The 22,367-nt window shown below is 54.9% G+C and overlaps 1 protein-coding gene and 1 pseudogene across 2 annotated transcripts in view; one reads left to right on the forward strand and one right to left on the reverse strand.

Annotated features, from left to right (window-relative positions):
• The window catches only part of LOC116957408 (putative carboxypeptidase X1), a 50,199-nt gene that overhangs the window by 14,911 nt on the left and 12,921 nt on the right, over positions 1–22,367 (reverse strand). For both annotated transcript variants that reach the window (XM_076056097.1, XM_076056096.1), the window contains exons 5-11: positions 15,286–15,425; positions 14,659–14,743; positions 11,850–12,000; positions 9,717–9,799; positions 8,913–9,036; positions 4,844–5,040; positions 339–521 (exon numbers count right to left, since the gene is read on the reverse strand). In XM_076056097.1, the coding sequence (XP_075912212.1) occupies positions 339–521; positions 4,844–5,040; positions 8,913–9,036; positions 9,717–9,799; positions 11,850–12,000; positions 14,659–14,743; positions 15,286–15,425 (963 nt within the window). The remainder of the gene's footprint in view (positions 1–338; positions 522–4,843; positions 5,041–8,912; positions 9,037–9,716; positions 9,800–11,849; positions 12,001–14,658; positions 14,744–15,285; positions 15,426–22,367) is intronic.
• Positions 1,228–4,221, forward strand: LOC142907098 (polypyrimidine tract-binding protein 1-like; annotated as a pseudogene).

The following is a 22,367-nucleotide window of genomic DNA, read 5'->3' on the forward strand; positions in this document are numbered from 1 at the left end:
TTATTGAACCGAGATTTCTCTACCAGACGCGGCCCGCCGCACCCTCTCACCTCCCCTCCCACTCTCCCCTCTCTCCCCCCCTCCTCCCTGCTCCCATGCCACCCCTCCCTGCCTTCCCACTCCCCCCTCGCCTCCTCTACTCCCCTCTCCCACATCTCCTTCATCCCCCCTTCCCTCCTTCCCCCCTCCCCTCCATCCTTCCCCCTCTCCTCCATCCTCCCCCCTCCTTATCCCCTCCCCTCTACTCCTCCCATCCCATCCCCTTCTCCCCCCCCTCCACCCTCCCCCCCGCCCGCCTTCTTCCCCCTCCCCCCCCACCCACGTCGCCTGACCCCTACCATGGACTCGTTGGGGTGGTTGTACCAGTCGGGCACGGGCACGTGAGAGTTGGGGAAGGCGTGGGGCACGAGGCCCTCCTCCTCCGCCTTCCACAGCAGGGAGTTGAGGTCGGCGAAGTTGTGGTTGAGGTCGATGCCCTGCTGATTGTAGCGCCCGTACGCCCAGCCCGCCATCTCCGAGCCCTGCAGAGTTGGGGGGCGAGGGGGGGGGGTGGGGGCAAGGGAGGGGGGTGAGGGGTCGGTTGGGGGGCCGGGGGGGGGGTAATAGAGACACACGCAGAGAGACCAATAGAGACACACAGAGATCTATAGAGACCCACAGAGACCCGCAGATGCCAAAAGAGACCCGTGGAGATCCACAGAGATCTATAGAGACCCACAAAGACCCATAGAGATCCATAGAGATCCACAGAGATCTATAGAGACCCACAAAGACCCATAGAGATCCATAGAGATCCATAGAGATCCAAAGAGGCCTATAGAGACCCACAGAAACACACAGAGATCCATAGAGACCCACAGAGACCCGCCCCTTTCCCCCATCCACCCGGGGGAAGTCGAGCGAATTGTGGGAAGTGCACGGAGACGATTCATAGAGATGCACGCATAGAGAGAGACACAGAGAGATCTATAGAGATTCATAGAGACCCACATAGACCCACAGAGATCCACAGAGACCCACAGAGATCCATAGAGACCCATAGAAACACACATTGACCCATAGAGATCCATAGAGAGAGATGGAGAGAGAGATGGAGGGAGATTGAGAGAACGAGGTGGAGAGAGAGATGGAGAGAGTGAGAAGGAGTGAGAGCGATGGAGAGAGATGGAGAGAGAGATGGAGAGAGATAGAGAGAGATGGAGAGAGCGAGATGGAGTGTGAGAGAGATGGAGAGAGAGATGGAGAGACAGATGGAGAGAGAGATGGAGAGAGATGGAGAGAGATGGAGAGAGGGAGACGGAGAGAGAGATGGAGAGAGATGGAGAAAGAGACATGTAGAGAGAGAGAGAGAGATGGAGAGAGATGGAGAGAGTGAGAAGGAGTGAGAGAGATGGATAGAGATGGAGAGAGAGATGGAGAGAGATGGAGAGAGTGAGAAGGAGTGAGAGAGATGGAGAGAGAGATGGAGAGAGATGGAGAGAAAGATGGAGAGAGCGAGATGGAGTGTGAGAGAGATGGATGGAGAGAGATGGAGAGACAGATGGAGAGAGATGGAGAGAGATGGAGAGAGAGGGAGATGGAGAGAGAGATGGAGAGAGAGAGCGAGAGGCCACTTCCGCCCCCCTCGCGCCGCTCCTCTCCGCGCCGCCTCCGCCTGCCATGGACGGAATAGTCTCAGACATACCTGCCGGTGCTAAGAGAGGATTGGAGGAGCTTCGCTCTGCGGGGTTTTCTAACGGACCTTCCGCCGTGAACTCCGGGTCTACGACCGCCAATGGCAACGACGGTAAGAAGTTCAAGGGAGACTCGCGTGGTGGTGGCGGCGGCGGCGGCGGCGGTCCCGGGCTGCCCTCCCGCGTGCTCCTCTTCCGCAAGCTTCCCAGCGACGTCTCTCCCCGGCCATGCCCTTCGGCAAGGTCACCGACATCCTCACGCTCAAGGGCAAGAACCAGGGGTTCCTGGAGATGTCATCGGAGGAGGAGGAGGCGGCGGTGACGATGGTGAACCACTACGCCACGGTGACGCTGCACGTCCACAGCCAGCCCGTGTTCGTGCAGTGCTCTAATCACCGGGAGCTCAAGACGGACAACTCCACACACCCAGCGAGAGCCCAGGCCGCCCTCCACGCCGCCTTCAACTCCTCCGTTGGTGGCGGTGGGGGCATCGGTGGGGGCACGGGTGGGGGGCTCATGGGGTCCCCCCGACATGGGGGGAGGGGGGGCTCCCAGGGTGGGGGGCTGCTGCTGCTGGGGGGCGGCGGCGGCGGCGGCGGCGGGGGGGGGAGGGGGATGACGGAGGGGGGAGGGGCCGGTGCCCTCAGCCCGGTGCTGCACGTGGTCGGTGGAGAACCTGTTTTGACCCGGTCACGCTGGACGTCCTTCACCAGATCTTCGTCTAAGTTTGGGACCGTTCCGCCGGGGTGATCACCTTCACCGAGAACAAACCAGTTCGAGGCCCTGCTGCAGGGCGCGGACCCCATCCACGCTCACCAGAGCAAGATGGCCCTAGACCAGGTGGGGTCACCAAACTTTTTTCACAGCGGGCCTGATAACAGATAGAATGAAGAGCGCGGGCCCCATAAACATTCTGTTCAATACCTGGGGGCGGGAAAGATGCGTGTTTGTGTGTGTTGCCATAGAAACCATGGTAACGTGTTGCCATGACGTTGCCATGGAAACCATGGTAACGTCAGGCCGTAGGCTCTGACGGCGGGCCTGATGGACTGACGTCGCGGGCCGGATCCGGCCCGCGGGCCCGTAGTTTGGTGACCCCTGCCCTAGACGGACAGCACACCTACAACGCCTGCTGCGCCCGGCGTGTGGACTTCTCGACGAGGACGTCGCGCAACGTGAAGCGCAACAACGACAAGAGCCGGGGCCGCACCAGGCCCGACCTGCCCAGCGGGGACGGCTTCCTCGGGAGGTTAGCGGCGGTCGTGGGAGGCAACCCCTCTCCGACAACTCCATTTGTCGCCGCCTTGGGAGCCCCGGGGATCATTCAGTCTCAGTCGTACGGAGGAGGTTTCGGATTCTCCCCAGACGCCCGGACAGCATTACCGGGAGTTACAGCATCACCGCCTGGCCATGCCCGGCCAGCTGGGGCCGCTGGGTCTCCCTGCGGCCGTGTCGGCCGTGGCCTCCGCGGCCATGCGCGGCCGTGGCCCTGCCCGGCATGGGGGCCGGAGTCGGCAACACGGTGCTGCTCGTGAGCAGCCTCAACGCTGAGATGGTCACGCCACAGCAGAGCCCCTTTGTCCTCTTCTTTGGTTCTTTTGGTAAGGTCACGTAGAATGAGAGTGAAATAATAAAACGAAACAATAAAATTCTCACGACGTTTCGGCCACAACACAAGTGGCCTTCTTCAGGTGAAAGGAACATACCTGTCGGGACGACAAAGCTTCAATGAACGCTGCTAAGATTCGCAGCGTCTTTCAAGCTGGTTGAGAGAAGTGAGGCACCTTGCTGGCGAATCTTAGCAGCGTTCATTGTAGCGCTGTCGTTCCGACAGGCTTGTTCCTTTCACCTGAAGAAAGCCACTTGTGTTGTGGCCGAAACGTCGTGAGAATTTTATTGTTTTATTTTATTATTTTATTCTCATTCTACGTGACTTTACCGAAAGAACCAAAGAAGATGAATCCTTGCTGTCGCGAAAGCTTCAAATCGAAATTTAACCGCCTCTTTGTCCTCTTCGGCGTCTATGGTGACGTGCAGAGGGCGAAGATTTCGTTCAACAAGAAAGACAAGCGCCCTGGTGCCGATGGCTGATTCCAACCAGGCACAGCTGGCCATGGGCCACCTGAACGGCGTACGCAAGCACGGTAAGAACATGTGCAGGTGCCCTGTCCAAGCACCAGACGGTGCAGCTGCCTCGCGAGGGACACCAGGACCAGGGCCTCACCAAGGAGGATCACCGCTGCTTCAAGAAGCCCGAACTTCCAGAACGTCTTCCCGCCATCCGCCACGCTGCACCTCACCAACATCCCGCCGTCCGTGTCTGAGGAGGAGCTGAAGTCTCTGTTTGACAATACGGGAGGCAGCGTCAAAGGCTTCAAGTTCTTCCCGAAGGACCCCCGCATGGCGTTGCTCCAGATGAGCTCTGTGCAGGAGGCGGTCTCCTCGCTTATTGGGCTCCACAACTACGACCTGGGGGAGAATCACCACCTCCGTGTCTCCTTCTCAAAGTCCTCCATCTAGGTGGACACTCTTTCATTTGAAAAGGGGGGGGGGGGGTTACATAAAGCAAAGCATAAAAAAAAACTAAATGATGAGCGAAGCAAAAGTGCCGACTACACCGAGCATCTTCTGTTTTCCTCTGATCGAAAAAAAAAGAGCTAGAGAGAGATGGAGAGAGAGATGGAGAGAGATGGAGAGAGATGGAGAGAGAGAAAGATGGAGATGGAGAGAGAGACACCGAAAGAGATGGAGAGAGAGATGGAGATGGAGAGAGAGAGATAGAGAGACAGATGGAGAGAGAGCTGGAGAGAGAGATGGAGAGAGAGATCGAGATCGAGATGGAGAGAGATAGAGAGAGAGATGGAGAGAGAGAGAGAGAGATCGAGATCGAGATGGAGAGAGAGATAGAGAGAGAGATGGAGAGAGAGAGACACCGAGAGAGATGGAGAGAGAGAGAGAGACACCGAGAGAGATGGAGCGACAGATGGAGAGAGATCGAGATGGAGAGAGAGAGAGACACCGAGAGAGATGGAGAGAGAGATGGAGATGGAGAGAGATCGAGATGGAGAGAGAGATGGAGATGGAGAGAGATCGAGATGGAGAGAGAGAGACACCGAGAGAAATGGAGAGAGAGAGACAAGTAGAGGAGAGTGCGTCCAGCGGTCTCACACCTTGAGGAAGGCCCTCTCGTGCCCGTCGGGGTTCATGGAGGGCAGCAGGTGGAGCCGCGTGTTGTTGACGAGGTAGTGGACCCTGCGGTTCCCTTGGCGGTATTCACGGCACAGGAACTCCATGAGGTTCAGCAGCAGCTCCCGGCCCAGCACCTCGTTACCGTGCATCCCTCCCACGTAGCGGAACTCCGGCTCGCCTGCGGTGAGGAGTTGTTGGTGGGTGAGGAGTTGGGTGAGGAGTTGGTGAGTTGGCAGTGAGTTGGCGGTGAGGAGTTGGGTGAGGAGTTGGTGAGTGGGGGGGGGGGGGAGAGGCAGTTAGCGAGCGCCTATTCTCGACGTAGTGGTGGTGGTGGCACTGTAGGGGGGTACAGCTGGTGGTGCATCTACCGGTGATCTCAGTCAACCCATGGCACCTGCTGGGTCTGACCCCGTGACCTCCTGCACCTAGCCTGGCACAGCAGGGGGGTACAGCTGGTGGTGCATCTACCGGTGATCTCAGTCAACCCATGGCACCTGCTGGGTCTGACCCCGTGACCTCCTGCACCTAGCCTGGCACAGCAGGGGGGTACAGCTGGTGGTGCATCTACCGGTCATCTCAGCCAGCCCATGGCACCTGCTGGGTCTGACCCCGTGACCTCCTGCACCTAGCCTGGCACAGCAGGGGGGTACAGCTGGTGGTGCATCTACCGGTGATCTCAGTCAACCCATGGCACCTGCTGGGTCTGACCCCGTGACCTCCTGCACCTAGCCTGGCACAGCAGGGGGGTACAGCTGGTGGTGCATCTACCGGTCATCTCAGCCAGCCCATGGCACCTGCTGGGTCTGACCCCGTGACCCCCTGCACCTAGCCTGGCACAGCAAGGGGGTACAGCTGGTGGTGCATCTACCGATCATCTCAGTCAGCCAACTCATGGCACCTGCTGGGTCTGACCCCGTGACCTCCTGCACCTAACCTGGCACAGCAAGGGGGTACAGCTGGTGGTGCATCTACCGGTCATCTCAGTCAGCCCATGGCACCTGCTGGGTCTGACCCCGTGACCTCCTGCACCTAGCCTGGCACAGCAAGGGGGTACAGCTGGTGGTGCATCTACCGGTCATCTCAGTCAGCCCATGGCACCTGCTGGGTCTGACCCCGTGACCTCCTGCACCTAGCCTGGCACAGCAGGGGGGTACAGCTGGTGGTGCATCTACTGATCATCCCAGTCAGCCCATGGCACCTGCTGGGTCTGACCCCGTGACCTCCTGCACCTAGCCTGGCACAGCAAGGGGGTACAGCTGGTGGTGCATCTACCGGTCAACTCAGTCAACCCATGGCACCTGCTGGGTCTGACCCCGTGACCTCCTGCACCTAACCTGGCACAGCAAGGGGGTACAGCTGGTGGTGCATCTACCGGTCATCTCAGTCAGCCAACCCAAGGCATCTGCTGGGTCTGTCCCGTGATCTCCTGCACCTAGCCTGGCACAGCAGGGGGGTACAGCTGGTGGTGCATCTACCGGTCATCTCAGTCAACCCATGGCACCTGCTGGGTCTGACCCCGTGACCTCCTGCACCTAGCCTGACACAGCAGGGGGGTACAGCTGGTGGTGCATCTACCGATCATCCCAGTCAGCCCATGGTACCTGCAGGGTCTGTCCCGTGACCTCATGCACCTAGCCTGGCACAGCAGGGGGGTACAGCTGGTGGTGCATCTACCGATCATCTCAGTCAGCCAACCCATGGCACCTGCAGGGTCTGACCCCGTGACCTCCTGCACCTAGCCTGGCACTGCAAGGGGGTACAGCTGGTGGTGCATCTATCGGTCATCTCAGTCAGCCCATGGCACCTGCTGGGTCTGACCCCGTGACCTCCTGCACCTAGCTTGGCACAGCAAGGGGGTACAGCTGGTGGTGCATCTACCGGTCATCTCAGTCAGCCAACCCATGGCACCTGCTGGGTCTGACCCCGTGACCTCCTGCACCTAGCCTGGCACAGCAAGGGGGTACAGCTGGTGGTGCATCTACCGGCCATCTCAGTCAGCCCATGGCACCTGCTGGGTCTGACCCCGTGACCTCCTGCACCTAGCCTGGCACAGCAAGGGGGTACAGCTGGTGGTGCATCTACCGGCCATCTCAGTCAACCCATGGCACCTGCTGGGTCTGACCCCGTGACCTCCTGCACCTAGCCTGGCACAGCAAGGGGGTACAGCTCGTGGTGCATCTACCGGTCATCTCAGTCAGCCAACCCATGGCACCTGCTGGGTCTGACCCCGTGACCTCCTGCACCTAGCCTGGCACAGCAGGGGGGTACAGCTGGTGGTGCATCTACCGGTCATCTCAGTCAACCCATGGCACCTCCTGGGTCTGACCCCGTGACCTCCTGCACCTAGCCTGACACAGCAGGGGGGTACAGCTGGTGGTGCATCTACCGATCATCTCAGTCAGCCAACCCATGGCACCTGCAGGGTCTGACCCCGTGACCTCCTGCACCTAGCCTGGCACTGCAAGGGGGTACAGCTGGTGGTGCATCTACCGGTCATCTCAGTCAGCCCATGGCACCTGCTGGGTCTGACCCCGTGACCTCCTGCACCTAGCTTGGCACAGCAAGGGGGTACAGCTGGTGGTGCATCTACCGGTCATCTCAGTCAGCCAACCCATGGCACCTGCTGGGTCTGACCCCGTGACCTCCTGCACCTAGCCTGGCACAGCAAGGGGGTACAGCTGGTGGTGCATCTACCGGCCATCTCAGTCAACCCATGGCACCTGCTGGGTCTGACCCTGTGACCTCCTGCACCTAGCCTGGCACAGCAAGGGGGTACAGCTGGTGGTGCATCTACCGGCCATCTCAGTCAACCCATGGCACCTGCTGGGTCTGACCCCGTGACCTCCTGCACCTAGCCTGGCACAGCAAGGGGGTACAGCTCGTGGTGCATCTACCGGTCATCTCAGTCAGCCAACCCATGGCACCTGCTGGGTCTGACCCCGTGACCTCCTGCACCTAGCCTGGCACAGCAGGGGGGTACAGCTGGTGGTGCATCTACCGGTCATCTCAGTCAACCCATGGCACCTCCTGGGTCTGACCCCGTGACCTCCTGCACCTAGCCTGGCACAGCAGGGGGGTACAGCTGGTGGTGCATCTACCGGTCATCTCAGTCAGCCCATGGCACCTGCTGGGTCTGACCCCGTGACCTCCTGCACCTAGCCTGGCACAGCAAGGGGGTACAGCTGGTGGTGCATCTACCAATCATCTCAGTCAGCCCATGGTACCTGCAGGGTCTGACCCCGTGACCTCCTGCACCTAGCCTGGCACAGCAGGGGGTACAGCTGGTGGTTCATCTACCGGTCATCTCAGTCAATCCATGGCACCTGCTGGGTCTGACCCCGTGACCTGCTGCACCTAGCCTGGCACAGCAGGGGGGTACAGCTGGTGGTGCATCTACCGGCCATCTCAGCCAACCCATGGCACCTCCTGGGTCTGACCCCGTGACCTCCTGCACCTAGCCTGGCACAGCAAGGGGGTACAGCTGGTGGTGCATCTACTGGTCATCTCAGTCAGCCAACCCATGGCACCTGCAGGGTCTGACCCCGTGACCTCCTGCACATAGCCTGGCACAGCAAGGGGGGTACAGCTGGTGATGCATCTACCAGTCATCTCGGTCAGCCAACCCATGGCACCTGCTGGGTCTGACCCCGTGACCTCCTGCACCTAGCCTGGCACAGCAAGGGGGGTACAGCTGGTGGTGCATCTACCGGTCATCTCAGTCAACCCATGGCACCTGCTGGGTCTGACCCCGTGACCTCCTGCACCTAGCCTGGCACAGCAAGGGGGTACAGCTGGTGGTGCATCTACCGATCATCTCGGTCAGCCAACCCATGGCACCTGCTGGGTCTGACCCCGTGACCTCCTGCACCTAGCCTGGCACAGCAAGGGGGTACAGCTGGTGGTGCATCTACCGGTCATCTCAGTCAGCCAACCCATGGCACCTGCTGGGTCTGACCCCGTGACCTCCTGCACCTAGCCTGGCACAGCAAGGGGGGTACAGCTGGTGGTGCATCTACCGGTCATCTCGGTCTGCCTCCCCCCACTGTTCACCTGGTTCATGCACGCCTGGGTTGTCGGACACCTCCATGGCATAGAGCTTGCGGTGTTGGACGCTCTGGCCGATGCTGTAGATGCGAGTGATGTCAGGGCATTGCTCATTGACAGCCCTCATCAGCTGTGCGGAGAGGGTGGGGGGAGGGGGTGAGAGACACGGAGTGAGAGACACGGGGAGAGAGAGAGAGACACGGGGGGAGAGAGACACGGGGAGAGAGAGACACGGGGAGAGAGAGAGACACGGGGAGAGAGAGACACAGAGAGAAAGAGACACGGGGAGAGAGAGACACGGAGTGAGAGACACGGGGCGAGAGAGAGACACGGGGAGAGAGAGACACGGGGAGAGAGAGACACGGGGAGAGAGACACGGAGAGAGAGACAGGGGAGAGAGAGACACGGGGAGAGAGAGACACGGGGAGAGAGACACGGGGAGAGAGACATGGGGAGAGAGACAGGGCGAGAGACACGGAGAGAGAGAGACACGGAGAGAGAGACACGGGGAGAGAGACGGGGAAGAGAGACACGGGGAGAGAGACACGGCGAGAGACACAGGGAGAGAGAGAGACAGGGCGAGAGACACGGAGAGAGAGAGAGAGACACGGAGAGAGAGACACGGGGAGAGAGACAGGGGGGGATAGACAGGGCGAGAGACACGGAGAGAGAGAGAGACACGGAGAGAGAGACACGGGGAGAGAGACAGGGAAGAGAGACACGGGGAGAGAGACACGGCGAGAGACACAGGGAGCGAGAGAGACAGGGAGAGAGAGACACGGGGAGAGAGACACGTGGATGTTCCCTGACCTTCCTCATGCCCTTGTAGTCGTGGTGAGTGAAGTCCAGCTCATCGTACGAGACCAAATCCATAGCGCGAGCATCATAAGGGTCTGATGGGACAGGGGATCATTCACTGAGATCATCATCAACATCACCATCAACATCATCAGCAACATCATCATCAATATTATCATCATCATTATCATCAGTAACATCATCAACATCATCATCAACATTTTCATCATCATTATCATCAACATCATCAACAATATCATCATCATCATCATTATCATCAGTAACATCATCAGTAACATCATCAACATTATCATCATCATTATCATCAGTAACATCATCAGCAACATCATCGGCAACATCATCAACAACATTAGTCTCAGCATCAACATCATCATCAGCAACATCATCAACATCATCATCAGCAGAATTCAGATCCTAATCGTCAGTGGCCAGTGCTGAATGACAGGCGTGCATAGCTACGCGCGAACAGCACTTGCCCCAACAGCCTGTTAAAGCTATGATAAGTCATCGACTTACAAACAGAACTCGTTCCTGGGACCCGTTCGTAAGTCGGAACTGTTCGTAAGTCGGAACTGTTCGTAAGTCGGAACGGTTCGTAAGTCGGAACGGTTCGTAAGTCGGAACGGTTCGTAAGTCGGAACGGTTCGTAAGTCGGAACGGTTCGTAAGTCGGAACGGTGTGTGTACGTGGTGTGTGTGTGTACGTGGTGTGTGTGTACGTGGTGTGTGTGTACGTGGTGTGTGTACGTGGGGTGTGTGGTGTGTGTACGTGGTGTGTGTACGTGGTGTGTGTGTACGTGGTGTGTGTACGTGGTGTGTGTACGTGGTGTGTACGTGGTGTGTGTACGTGGTGTGTGTGTGTACGTGTTGTGTGCGTGTGTGTATGTGGTGTGTGTACGTGGTGTGTGTGTACGTGGTGTGTGTGTGTATGTGGTGTGTGTGTGTACGTGGTGTGTGTACGTGGTGTGTCTGTGTACGTGGTGTGTGTACGTGGTGTGTGTGCGTGTACGTGTTGGGTGTGTGTATGTGGTGTGTGTGTACGTGGTGTGTGTACGTGGTGTGTGTGTGTACGTGGTGTGTGTGTGCGCAGTGTGTATGTGTGTACGTGGTGTGTGTGTGGTGTGTGTGTGTACGTGGTGTGTGTACGTGGTGTGTGTACGTGGTGTGTGTATGTAGTGTGTGTGTGTACGTGGTGTGTGTGTGTGTGTAGGTGGTGTGTGTGTGGTTGTGGTGTGTGTGTGTACGTGGTGTGTGTACGTGGTGTGTGTAGGTGGTGTGTGTACGTGGTGTGTGTGTGTACGTGGTGTGTGTGTACGTGGTGTGTGTACGTGGTGTGTGTACGTGGTGTGTACGTGGGGTGTGTGGTGTGTACGTGGTGTGTGTACGTGGTGTGTGTGTGTACGTGGTGTGTGTACGTGGTGTGTGTGTGGTTGTGGTGTGTGTGTACGTGGTGTGTGTACGTGGTGTGTGTACGTGGTGTGTGTGTGTGTACGTGGTGTGTGTGTGGTGTGTGTACGTGGTGTGTGTACGTGGTGTGTGTGTGTACGTGGTGTGTGTGTACGTGGTGTGTGTGTGTGTGTGGTGAGTGTGTGTACGTGGTATGTGTACGTGGTGTGTGTAGGTGGTGTGTGTACGTGGTGTGTGTGTGTGTACGTGGTGCGTGTGTGTACGTGGTGCGTGTGTGTACGTGGTGCGTGTGTGTACGTGGTGTGTGTGTACGTGGTGTGTGTACGTGGTGTGTGTACGTGGTGTGTGTGTGTGTGGTTGTGGTGAGTGTGTGTACGTGGTATGTGTACGTGGTGTGTGTAGGTGGTGTGTGTACGTGGTGTGTGTGTGTGTGTACGTGGTGCGTGTGTGTACGTGGTGCGTGTGTGTACGTGGTGTGTGTACGTGGTGTGTGTACGTGGTGTGTGTACGTGGTGTGTGTACGTGGTGCGTGTGTGTACGTGGTGCGTGTGTGTACGTGGTGCGTGTGTGTACGTGGTGTGTGTACGTGGTGTGTGTACGTGGTGTGTGTACGTGGTGTGTGTACGTGGTGTGTGTGTGTGTGCACGTGGTGTGTGTCGCGTTGCGCGGCACGTGCGGGGATGATGATCATCATCCAGCAGTGGAGAAGGGCACTGACCCTCGAGGAGACAGCCCAGAACCTCCAAGCGTAGGCAGACGCTGCCGTTGTGGAACCAATTCTGTGGGTTGATGCGGAGGTAGCGGGCCGCCACGGCTACCGGGAAAGTCGTGAGCACCGGCGTCTCTGCGTCTCTGTTGCCTGGGAAATACTGGGGGGGGGGGGGGGGGGGGCAGGGGGGACGGGGGGGCCAGGGGGGGCAGGGGGGGCAGGGGGGGGCAGGGGGGCAGGGGGGGCAGGGGGGACGGGGGGACAGGGGGGCAGGGGGGGCAGGGGGGTGATGGAGGAGAGGGAGGGTGGGGGGTCATGGTGTGGTGTGTATGGTGGTGCGGTGTGTATGGTGGTGAGGTGTGTATCGTGCACTTGGGGGAGCGGTGGTGTAGTGGTTAGAGCTACGCTGCCCTACGACCCCAGCGACCCGGGTTCGATTCCCGCTCACGGCCAACACCCAGTGACGATTATCTGAACCGGTCCCGGGCCTCCCCAAGGTCGACTCAGCCTCAAATGAGTACCTGGTGCGGTGTGTAGTAAACATCGCCACTAGGGAGACAAAGGCGGCCGGGCGTGGTGTTGGCCACCCACCCCCTCGTGTGCCGTGCCGGCCTTCATAGGTGCTCGCTAACAGCACTTGCCCCTACAGTCTGTTAAGGCTACACGGGGGATCTTTGTCTTGTACCGTGCACTTCACTTCTAACTAATTGGCGTTTTGTTTACGTGACAAATCCCTTACTGATTGGCTGTGTCGGGTGGTGGAGGGTTACGACACAGTATTTATATTGATGCGATCTCACCCCCAAAAATGTCTGTATTATTGATCTGTTACAAAATGGAAATTTCAGCGTCCATAATATAAACGCTTTGTTGTTGTGGATTTGCTCTACAATACACAACCCGTGGTGCTGTCCTAGTATACTACACTATACACTACACTATACACTACACACTATACACTATGCTACTATACACTACTATACACTACACTATACACTACTATACACTACTACACTATACACTACACTACTACACTATACACTACACTACTACACTACACTATACTCTACACTACTATACACTACACTATACACTACACACTATACTACTATACACTACTATACAATACACTACTATACACTACACTATACACTACACTACTATACACTACACTATACACTACACTACTATACACTACACTATACACTACACACTACACTATACACTACAGTACGCACTAAACTATACACTACACTATACAACTATACACTACACTACTATACACTACACACTACACTATACACTACACTACGCACTACACTATAAACTACACTATGCACTACACTATACACTACACACTATACTACGATACACTACTATACACTACACTACTATACACTACACACTATACACTACACTATACACTACACTACTACACACTACACTACACCATACACTACACACTACTCTATACACTACACTACACACTACACCATACACTACACTACACACTACACTATACACTACACTATTACACACTACACTATACACTACACTACGCACTACACTACACACTACACCATACACTACACTACACACTACACTACACACTACACCATACACTACACTACACACTACACTACACTATACACTACACACTACACTGTACACTACACTACACACTACACTGTACACTAGTGCTGTACTCGTCACGAATTGGTCACGTCCTGTTTACGTGACACTAACCTCACTGATTGGCCGTGTCGGGTGGTGGCGGGTTTAACGACACAACATTTATATTGACGCAATCTAACTCCTCCCCCTCCCGCCCCCCCCCTCTAAAAAAAAACCTCGATTATGAAGCTAAGCACATGTTGCTCCTGGCCACGTGTTGCGCCTGACCACGTGTTGCGCCTGAACCACGTGTTGCGCCTGACCACGTGTTGCGCCTGGCCACGTGTTGCGCCTGACTCACGTGTTGCGCCTAGCCACGTGTTGCGCCTAGCCACGTGTTGCGCCTGACCACGTGTTGCGCCTGACCAACATGTTGCACCTGACCACGTGTTGCGCCTGAACCACGTGTTGCGCCTGACCACGTGTTGCGCCTGGCCACGTGTTGCGCCTGCACACGTAGGCAGCAGTGACGTGCGGTGAGGTCAATGGCTGGGGGGAGGCACTGGCTAGTGTCAGAGCCGGGTTCACACACTGAGAGGGGCGTGTCCTCACCGAGGGGGGCGTGTCCTCACTGAGGGGGGCGTATCTGACACGTGCTGAGGGGGGCGTGTCCTCACTGAGGAGGGGCGTGTCTGACGCGCCTCCCTCAGTGAGGCAGACGTGATAGCTGCCTCCCCCGGTGCTTTTTCATTGCAGTTTCATGACGAGACCAGCGAGCCTAAATATCTTTATACACGTAAGTGAAATAAGCTACCTGGAGCATGTAAGGCAAGGACATGAAATGAAGGGGTCTACAAACATGACATTGGTGACACACAGAGATGGTAACAGGCACGCGCTTATTGCCCGCTCTCCATCCAGTTACTGAGGGGTTGCGCAATCAGAGGGGAGGCTGAGCCCGTCGCTGCCTCACCTCCGCAAATTTTGGCGATTTCGACCGTAAAAATTATTGGAATCGTACAGAAATGACGTCTATAACGCATTTACCAGTGGGGAAAAATCTTGACATTTATTTCATTTGATTATTCTCTTTTTTTTGTTGTTGTAACTTTTCGTAACAGCTATTTCCATTGGCGTATGACGGACGAGGCTCTGCCTGCCCTGACCTCACGTCCCTGGTGGGCAGGGGGAATCGCCCTCTCACCACGTCGTAGTCCCTGGTGCGGTAGGGGAACCAGCCTACGGTGTCGTTGCTGAAGAAGACGCGGAATGACGTGACCCAGTTTAACCTGTGGGTGATATCATCATCATCATCATCATACCAGCATCGTCGTTGTCATCATCATAATAATAACAACACCACCGTCATCGTAATAATAACAACAACATCGCCGCCATCATTAATATTAACATCATCATTATCATAATAACATCATAATCATCATAACAACTCACATCTTCATACCATCATCATCATAATATAATAATCAGGTCATCATAATAGCATCATACCATCATCATATCAGCATCATCACCAATAACATAATCATGCTTATATCGTCGTAATATCATCATCATAACATAATCATCATAACATCATCATAAAATCATATCATCATCATCATCATAACATCATCACAACATAACATCATCATAACATCAACACTTAAAAAAAAATCATATCGCCATCGTCATTAGTGTCATCGCTTCATCATAACAACAACATCATCATCATCATCACCAGCTTTAGCTGCTGCTGCTGCTCATGATGATGATTGTGCTGATGGTTGCGGTGACCACGATGGCGATGATGTTGGTGGGACCTCCTCACGTCCATATGGAGCTGCGGCCCTGCGTGATGACGCCCGTGAAGAGGGTGAGGTGGAGGGCGTCCAGCTGCAGCCACTGGCTCGTGTCGTAGACGCCGGCGCACCACGCGCCGTCCCTCTCGTCGCCATCCTCGATGCCGGACTACGGACGTCATACCACACAGAGGCAGCATACCACACAGAGGCGTCACACCACAGCATACCACACAGAGACGCTGGCGCACCACGCGCCGTCCCTCTCGTCGCCATCCTCGATGCCGGACTATGGACGTCATACCACACAGAGGCAGCATACCACACAGAGGCGTCACACCACAGCATACCACACAGAGACGCCGGCGCACCATGCGCCATCCCTCTCGTCGCCATCCTCGATTGCCGGACTACAGACGTCATACCACACAGAGGCATCATACCACACTGAGACAGCATACCACACAGAGGCGTCACACCACAGCATACCACACAGAGACGCCGGCGCACCACGCGCCGTCCCTCTCGTCGCCATCCTCGATGCCGGACTACAGACGTCATACCACACAGAGGCAGCATACCACACATAGACAGCATACCACACAGAGACATCATACCACACAAAGACAGCATACCACACAGAGACATCATACCACACATATACATCATACCACAAAGAGACAGCATATCATACCGAGACACCATACCACATATAGACAGCATACCACACATAGACAGCATACCATACAGAGACAGCATACCACAATGTGACCTGGATCTGTTGAGTCTGGACATTGTGGTTCGGTGTGGTGTGTGCATGTTGTGGTGTGAGTGTTGTGGTGTGTGTTGTGGTGTGAGTGTTGTGGTGTGTGTGTTGTGGTGTGTGTGTGTTGTGGTGTGTGTGTGTTGTGGTGTGTGTGTTGTGTGTGTTGTGGTGTGAGTGTTGTGGTGTGTGTGTTGTGGTGTGTGTGTGTTGTGGTGTGTGTGTGTTGTGGTGTGTGTTGTGGTGTGTGTGTGTTGTGGTGTGTGTGTTGTGGTGTGTGTGTGTTGTGGTGTGTGTGTTGTGGTGTGAGTGTTGTGGTGTGAGTGTTGTGGTGTGTGCATGTTGTGGTGTGTGTGTGTTGTGGTGTGTGTTGTGGTGTGTATTGTGGTGTGAATGTTGTGGTGTGTATGTTGTGGTGTCAGTGTTGTGGTGTGTGTGTTGTGTTGTATGTGTTGTAGTGTGTGTTGTGGTGTGAGTGTTGTAGTGTGTGTGTGTTGTGGTGAATGTGTGTTGTGGTGTGTGTTGTGGTGTGAGTGTTGTAGTGTGTGTTGTGGTGTGTGAGTGTTGTGGTGTGTGTGTGTTGTGGTGTTTGTGTTGTGGTGTGTGTTGGGGTGTGTGTTGTAGTGTGTGTGTTGTGGTGTGTGTGTGTTGTGGTGTGAGTGTTGTGGTGTGTGTGTGTTGTGGTGTGAGTGTTGTGGTGTGTTGTGGTGTGAGTGTTGTGGTGGGTGTGTTGTGGTGTGTGTGTTGTGGTGTGTGTTGTGGTGTGTGTGTGTTGTGGTGTGTGTGTTGTGGTGTGTGTGTTGTGGTGTGTGTGTGTTGTGGTGTGTGTGTTGTGGTGTGAGTGTTGTGGTGTGAGTGTTGTGGTGTGTGCATGTTGTGGTGTGTGTGTGTTGTGGTGTGTGTTGTGGTGTGTATTGTGGTGTGAATGTTGTGGTGTGTATGTTGTGGTGTCAGTGTTGTGGTGTGTGTGTTGTGTTGTATGTGTTGTAGTGTGTGTTGTGGTGTGAGTGTTGTAGTGTGTGTGTGTTGTGGTGAATGTGTGTTGTGGTGTGTGTTGTGGTGTGAGTGTTGTAGTGTGTGTTGTGGTGTGTGAGTGTTGTGGTGTGTGTGTGTTGTGGTGTTTGTGTTGTGGTGTGTGTTGGGGTGTGTGTTGTAGTGTGTGTGTTGTGGTGTGTGTGTGTTGTGGTGTGAGTGTTGTGGTGTGTGTGTGTTGTGGTGTGAGTGTTGTGGTGTGTTGTGGTGTGAGTGTTGTGGTGGGTGTGTTGTGGTGTGTGTGTTGTGGTGTGTGTTGTGGTGTGTGTGTGTTGTGGTGTGTGTTGTGGTGTGTGTGTTGTAGTGTGTGTGTGTTGTGGTGTGTGTGTGTTGTGGTGTGTGTTGTGGTGTGAGTGTTGTGGTGTGTGTGTTGTGGTGTGTGCATGTTGTGGTGTGAGTGTTGTGGTGTGAGTGTTGTGGTGTGTGTGTTGTGGTGTGTGTGTGTTGTGGTGTGTGTTGTGGTGTGAGTGTTGTGGTGTGTGTGTTGTGGTGTGTGTTGTGGTGTGTGCATGTTGTGGTGTGAGTGTTGTGGTGTGAGTGTTGTGGTGTGTGTTGTGGTGTGCGTGTGTTGTGGTGTGTGTGTTGTGGTGTGAGTGTTGTTGTTGTTGTGGTGTGTGTGTTGTGGAGTGTGTGTTGTGGTGTGTGTTGTGGTGTGTGTTGTGGTGTGAATGTTGTGGTGTGTATGTTGTGGTGTGAGTGTTGTAGTGTGTGTCTGTTGTGGTGTGAGTGTTGTAGTGTGTGTGTTGTGGTGTATGTTGTTGTGGTGTGTGTTGTAGTGTGTGTGTTGTGGTGTGTGTGTTGTTGTGGTGTGTGTTATGGTGTGAGTGTTGTGGTGTGTGTGTTGTGGTGTGAGTGTTGTAGTGTGTGTGTGTTGTGGTGTATGTGTTGTTTGTGTGTGTTGTGGTGTGAGTGTTGTAGTGTGTGTGTTGTTGTGTGTGTTGTTGTGGTGTGTGTGTTGTGGTGTGTTGTGGTGTGTGTGTTGTGGTGTGTGTGTTGTCGTGTGAGTGTTGTTGTTGTGGTGTGTGTGTTGTGGAGTGTGTGTTGTGGTGTGGTGTGTGTGTTGTGGTGTGAATGTTGTGGAGTGTATGTTGTGGTGTGAGTGTTGTGATGTTTGTGTTGTGGTGTGTGTTGTGGTGTGTGTTGTGGAGTGTGTGTTGTGGAGTGTGTGTTGTGGTGTGTGTGTGTTGTGGTGTGTGTGTTGTGGTGTGAGTGTTGTAGTGTGTGTGTTGTGGTGTATGTGTTGTGGTGTGTGTTGTGGTGTGAGTGTTGTAGTGTGTGTGTTGTGGTGTGTGTGTTGTGGTGTGGTGTGAGTGCTGTGGTGTGTGTGTTGTGGTGTGTGCATGTTGTGGTGTGTGTGTGTTGTGGTGTGAATGTTGTGGTGTGTATGTTGTGGTGTGAGTGTTGTAGTGTGTGTGTGTTGTGGTGTGAGTGTTGTAGTGTGTGTGTGTTGTGGTGTATGTGTGTTGTGGTGTGTGTTATGGTGTGAGTGTTGTGGTGTGTGTGTTGTGGTGTGTGTGTGTTGTGGTGTGAATGTTGTGGTGTGTATGTTGTGGTGTGAGTGTTGTAGTGTGTGTGTGTTGTGGTGTGAGTGTTGTAGTGTGTGTGTGTTGTGGTGTGTGTGTTGTTGTGGTGTGTGTTATGGTGTGAGTGTTGTGGTGTGTGTGTTGTGGTGTGAGTGTTGTAGTGTGTGTGTTGTGGTGTATGTGTTGTAGTGTGTGTGTTGTGGTGTGAGTGTTGTAGTGTGTGTGTTGTTGTGTGTGTTGTTGTGGTGTGTGTGTTGTGGTGTGTTGTGGTGTGTGTGTGTTGTGGTGTGTGTGTTGTGGTGTGAGTGTTGTTGTTGTGGTGTGTGTGTTGTGGAGTGTGTGTTGTGGTGTGGTGTATGTTGTGGTGTGAATGTTGTGGTGTGTATGTTGTGGTGTGTATGTTGTGGTGTGAGTGTTGTGATGTTTGTGTTGTGGTGTGTGTTGTGGTGTGTGTGTTGTGGAGTGTGTGTTGTGGAGTGTGTGTTGTGGTGTGTGTGTTGTGGTGTGTGTGTTGTGGTGTGAGTGTTGTAGTGTGTGTGTTGTGGTGTATGTGTTGTGGTGTGTGTTGTGGTGTGTGTGTTGTGGTGTGTGCATGTTGTGGTGTGTGTGTTGTGGTGTGAGTGTTGTGGTGTGTATGTTGTGGTGTGTTTTGTGGTATATGTGTTGTGGTGTGAGTGTTGTAGTGTGTGTTGTGGTGTGTGTGTGTTGGGCTCGCCTTCCCATCAACCGGAGGCGAGGAATGGTGGTCGTGGTTACTTATGCCCCCACCGAAGATGAACATCCGTGGAGGGATGCAGGCAAAGCCGATGAGTCAGATGCCTTCTATGACCTCCTGTCACAGGTGCTGGCTAAAGTGACCCCTCGGGATAGAGTCATCATGTTGGGTGACTTCAATGCCCGAGTTGGTCATGATACTGGCACCTGGTCTGGAGTGATTGGAGGGCATGGGCCAGATCAGCTCAATAACAACGGTAGGAGGCTGCTAGATTTTTGTGCAGCCCATGGGCTTGTAATTACCAACACGCTGTTCCGGCATCGGCGCAACCACACAACATCATGGATGCATGCCGGGTCCAAGCAAGAACATCTGCTGGACTACATAGTGACAGACCAGCGAATGCGAGCCCATGTCCTTGACACCAGGACCTACCGTGGAGCTGATCTGCCCTCTGACCATCGACTAGTCATCTGTAAGATGCGCCTGCCATTCTTCCACTCCGGTGGTGGGTGTACACCCAGGACCCCATTCCAACATAAAGTGGCCTGGTCTCAATTATCTGATGAAAGTTGCAAGCGAGAATTTCATCATCGCTTGCGGCTGGGATTGGCATCGTCCCCGGCTCCTCCTGATGTCGAGGGTAAATGGGCGAGGTTTAGGACTGTGACTCATGCAGCTGCAATGGCTGCTTTGGGTACGCGGTCCAGACCTCCCCAGAGACCCTGGTTGACAGAGGAGGTGTTCAGGATGGTTGAGAAAAAGCGACAGGCCCACTGTCATCGGCTACAGAATCCCACGTCAGAGAATGAGGAGGCTTACCACAGCCTTCGCTCGGAGGTTCGGAGAGCCGTGAGGCGCTGCAAGGATGGGTGGTGGTCGCGGGTTGCTGAGGAGATGGAGTCTGCCTCAGTGGCCCGTGATCACAAATCTCTATTTAACTCCATCAAAAAAGTAACCTGCAGCACCACACCTATTACCATCATTAGGGAAAAAAACGGTGATCCAATCTCCGACCCCCAGGAACAGGTTCGCAGATTTGCTGAGCATTTCTGTGAGGTCCTGGGGGAGGGAAAATCCCACAGCCAGGAAAACAACGTGGCACAAGGTGAGGATGACCCTGCTGAGGCTGCGGTGCCTCAAATATTGGAAGAAGTCACCCCCTGTGAGTGGCTGGCTGAGGTGCCATCTGCTGAGGAAGTATTGAAGGCGATCCGGAGTCTGAGACCAGGAAAGGCAGCGGGCAGAGATGATCTCCCAAGCGAAATGCTGAGGGAGGGTGGCGTTTGTGCACAGACTGCCCTATATGACATCATAACAACAGTCTGGACCACTGGACGGGTTCCGCAGGATTGGAAGGATGCCCTGGTGGTCCCCCTTTTTAAGAAGGGGGACCGCACAGACTGTAACAACTACAGGGGCATCTCACTCCTCAGTGTGCCGGGAAAGGTCCTGGCAAGGATTATTCAGCATCGCCTTGCCAGGCACGCTGAGGAGAGGCTTGCGGAGCCCCAATGCGGTTTCAGGAAAGGGCGGTCCTGCACAGATGCCATATTTTCTGTCCGTCTGCTACAGCAGAGGTGTAGGGAATTCCAACAAGACCTACATCTCTGCTTTATTGACCTGGTCAAGGCCTATGATACCATCAGTAGGCCTGGGCTCTGGGTCGTTCTTCGTGCTTTTGGAGTACCTGACCCTCTGCTCACGATCATTAAGGACCTTCATGATGGTGAGCGGGCCCGGGTAAAACTATGTGGCCGGGAGTCAGAGCCATTCCCTGTACACCTTGGGGTGCGACAGGGATGTCCTCTGGCTCCCACATTATTTAACATCTATTTTGACCACGTAGTTCGTGAAGCCTTCAATAGCTGTACCGGGGGAATCTCCATATGGTACAGATATAATGGGAGGCTAATCGATGCCCGGGTGCGGTCAAGGGATGGCTCCCTATTGCTCAACCACGTTATGTATGCTGATGATTTGGTAATAGCTGCTCAGTCAGAGGAGGAGTTGGAGACGCTGCTGCTGAGACTGGAGCGTGCCACTAAGAGGTGGGGCCTTACCATCAGCCCCACCAAAACTGAGCACCTGCCTGGGTATTTTGTACCATCGGACACTCCACCCCCACAACTCCCAATCGGTGATGGGGCAGTTGTGGAGAGAGTGGAGAGTTTCCCATACCTGGGCAGTGTGCTTATGACTGGCTCCAGTTTAACAGCAGAGGTCTCACTCCGAATCAGTCGAGCGACAATATCTTTTCATCGGTTGCGTAACGCTGTGTGGAAGCTACCTGGTCTGTCGCTCCGCACTAAGCTTCAGGTCTTCTCGGCCACGGTCATTCCCTCCCTTCTCTACGCTTGCGAAACGTGGACCCCCTAGTGGAACATCTTCGCCGGTTAGAAACATTTAGGCTGGCCTGCCTACGATCCATCCTGGGTTTAACCAGACTGGATTGTGTGAGGAGCTCACAAATCCTTGAAAGATCTGGGCAGGGTCCCATCGGTGAGCTCCTCCGGCAGGCAAGGCTGCGATGGCTGGGTCATGTAGCCCGCATGCCCAGCCACCGCATGCCGAAACAGCTTTTGTTTGGCCGGATTGAGGGGGCTAAGCGGGCGCGGCACGGGCTAGAGAAGAGATGGAGTGATGTGGTACAGGAGGACGTGGAGCTGAGTGGACTTGCCGATGACTGGTACCAGCGGTGTCAAGATCGGCCTCTGTGGAGGAGGCTCGTGAAGGATGCTACTGGGCAGTTGGAGGCAGTCGCCCTCCAACAACAACGGAGGGCGGAGGAGCGACGCTCAGAACAACGAGCGGAGCGCCGGGTGGCTAAAGCACAGCAGGTTGGCACAGTAGGGGGCACAGGTGGTGCATCAGCCAGTCATCTCAGTCAGTCGACCCGTGGCACCTGGGTCTGCCCAGTGACCTCCTGCCAGCGGGCGTTCGACACTTCACGTGGCCTCACGGTGCACATAGCCTGGCACAAGCGTCGTGGTGACGTCACCGCCACTTAGTGGCGAATGGCGGTTGTTGTTGTTGTTGTGTTGTAGTGTGTGTTGTGGTGTGTGTGTTGTGTTGTGG

This window comes from Petromyzon marinus, chromosome 74, assembly GCF_048934315.1.
Source record: "Petromyzon marinus isolate PM22_M1 ecotype Great Lakes invasive population chromosome 74, UKy_Petmar_22M1.pri1.0, whole genome shotgun sequence".
Lineage (NCBI taxonomy): Eukaryota > Metazoa > Chordata > Hyperoartia > Petromyzontiformes > Petromyzontidae > Petromyzon > Petromyzon marinus.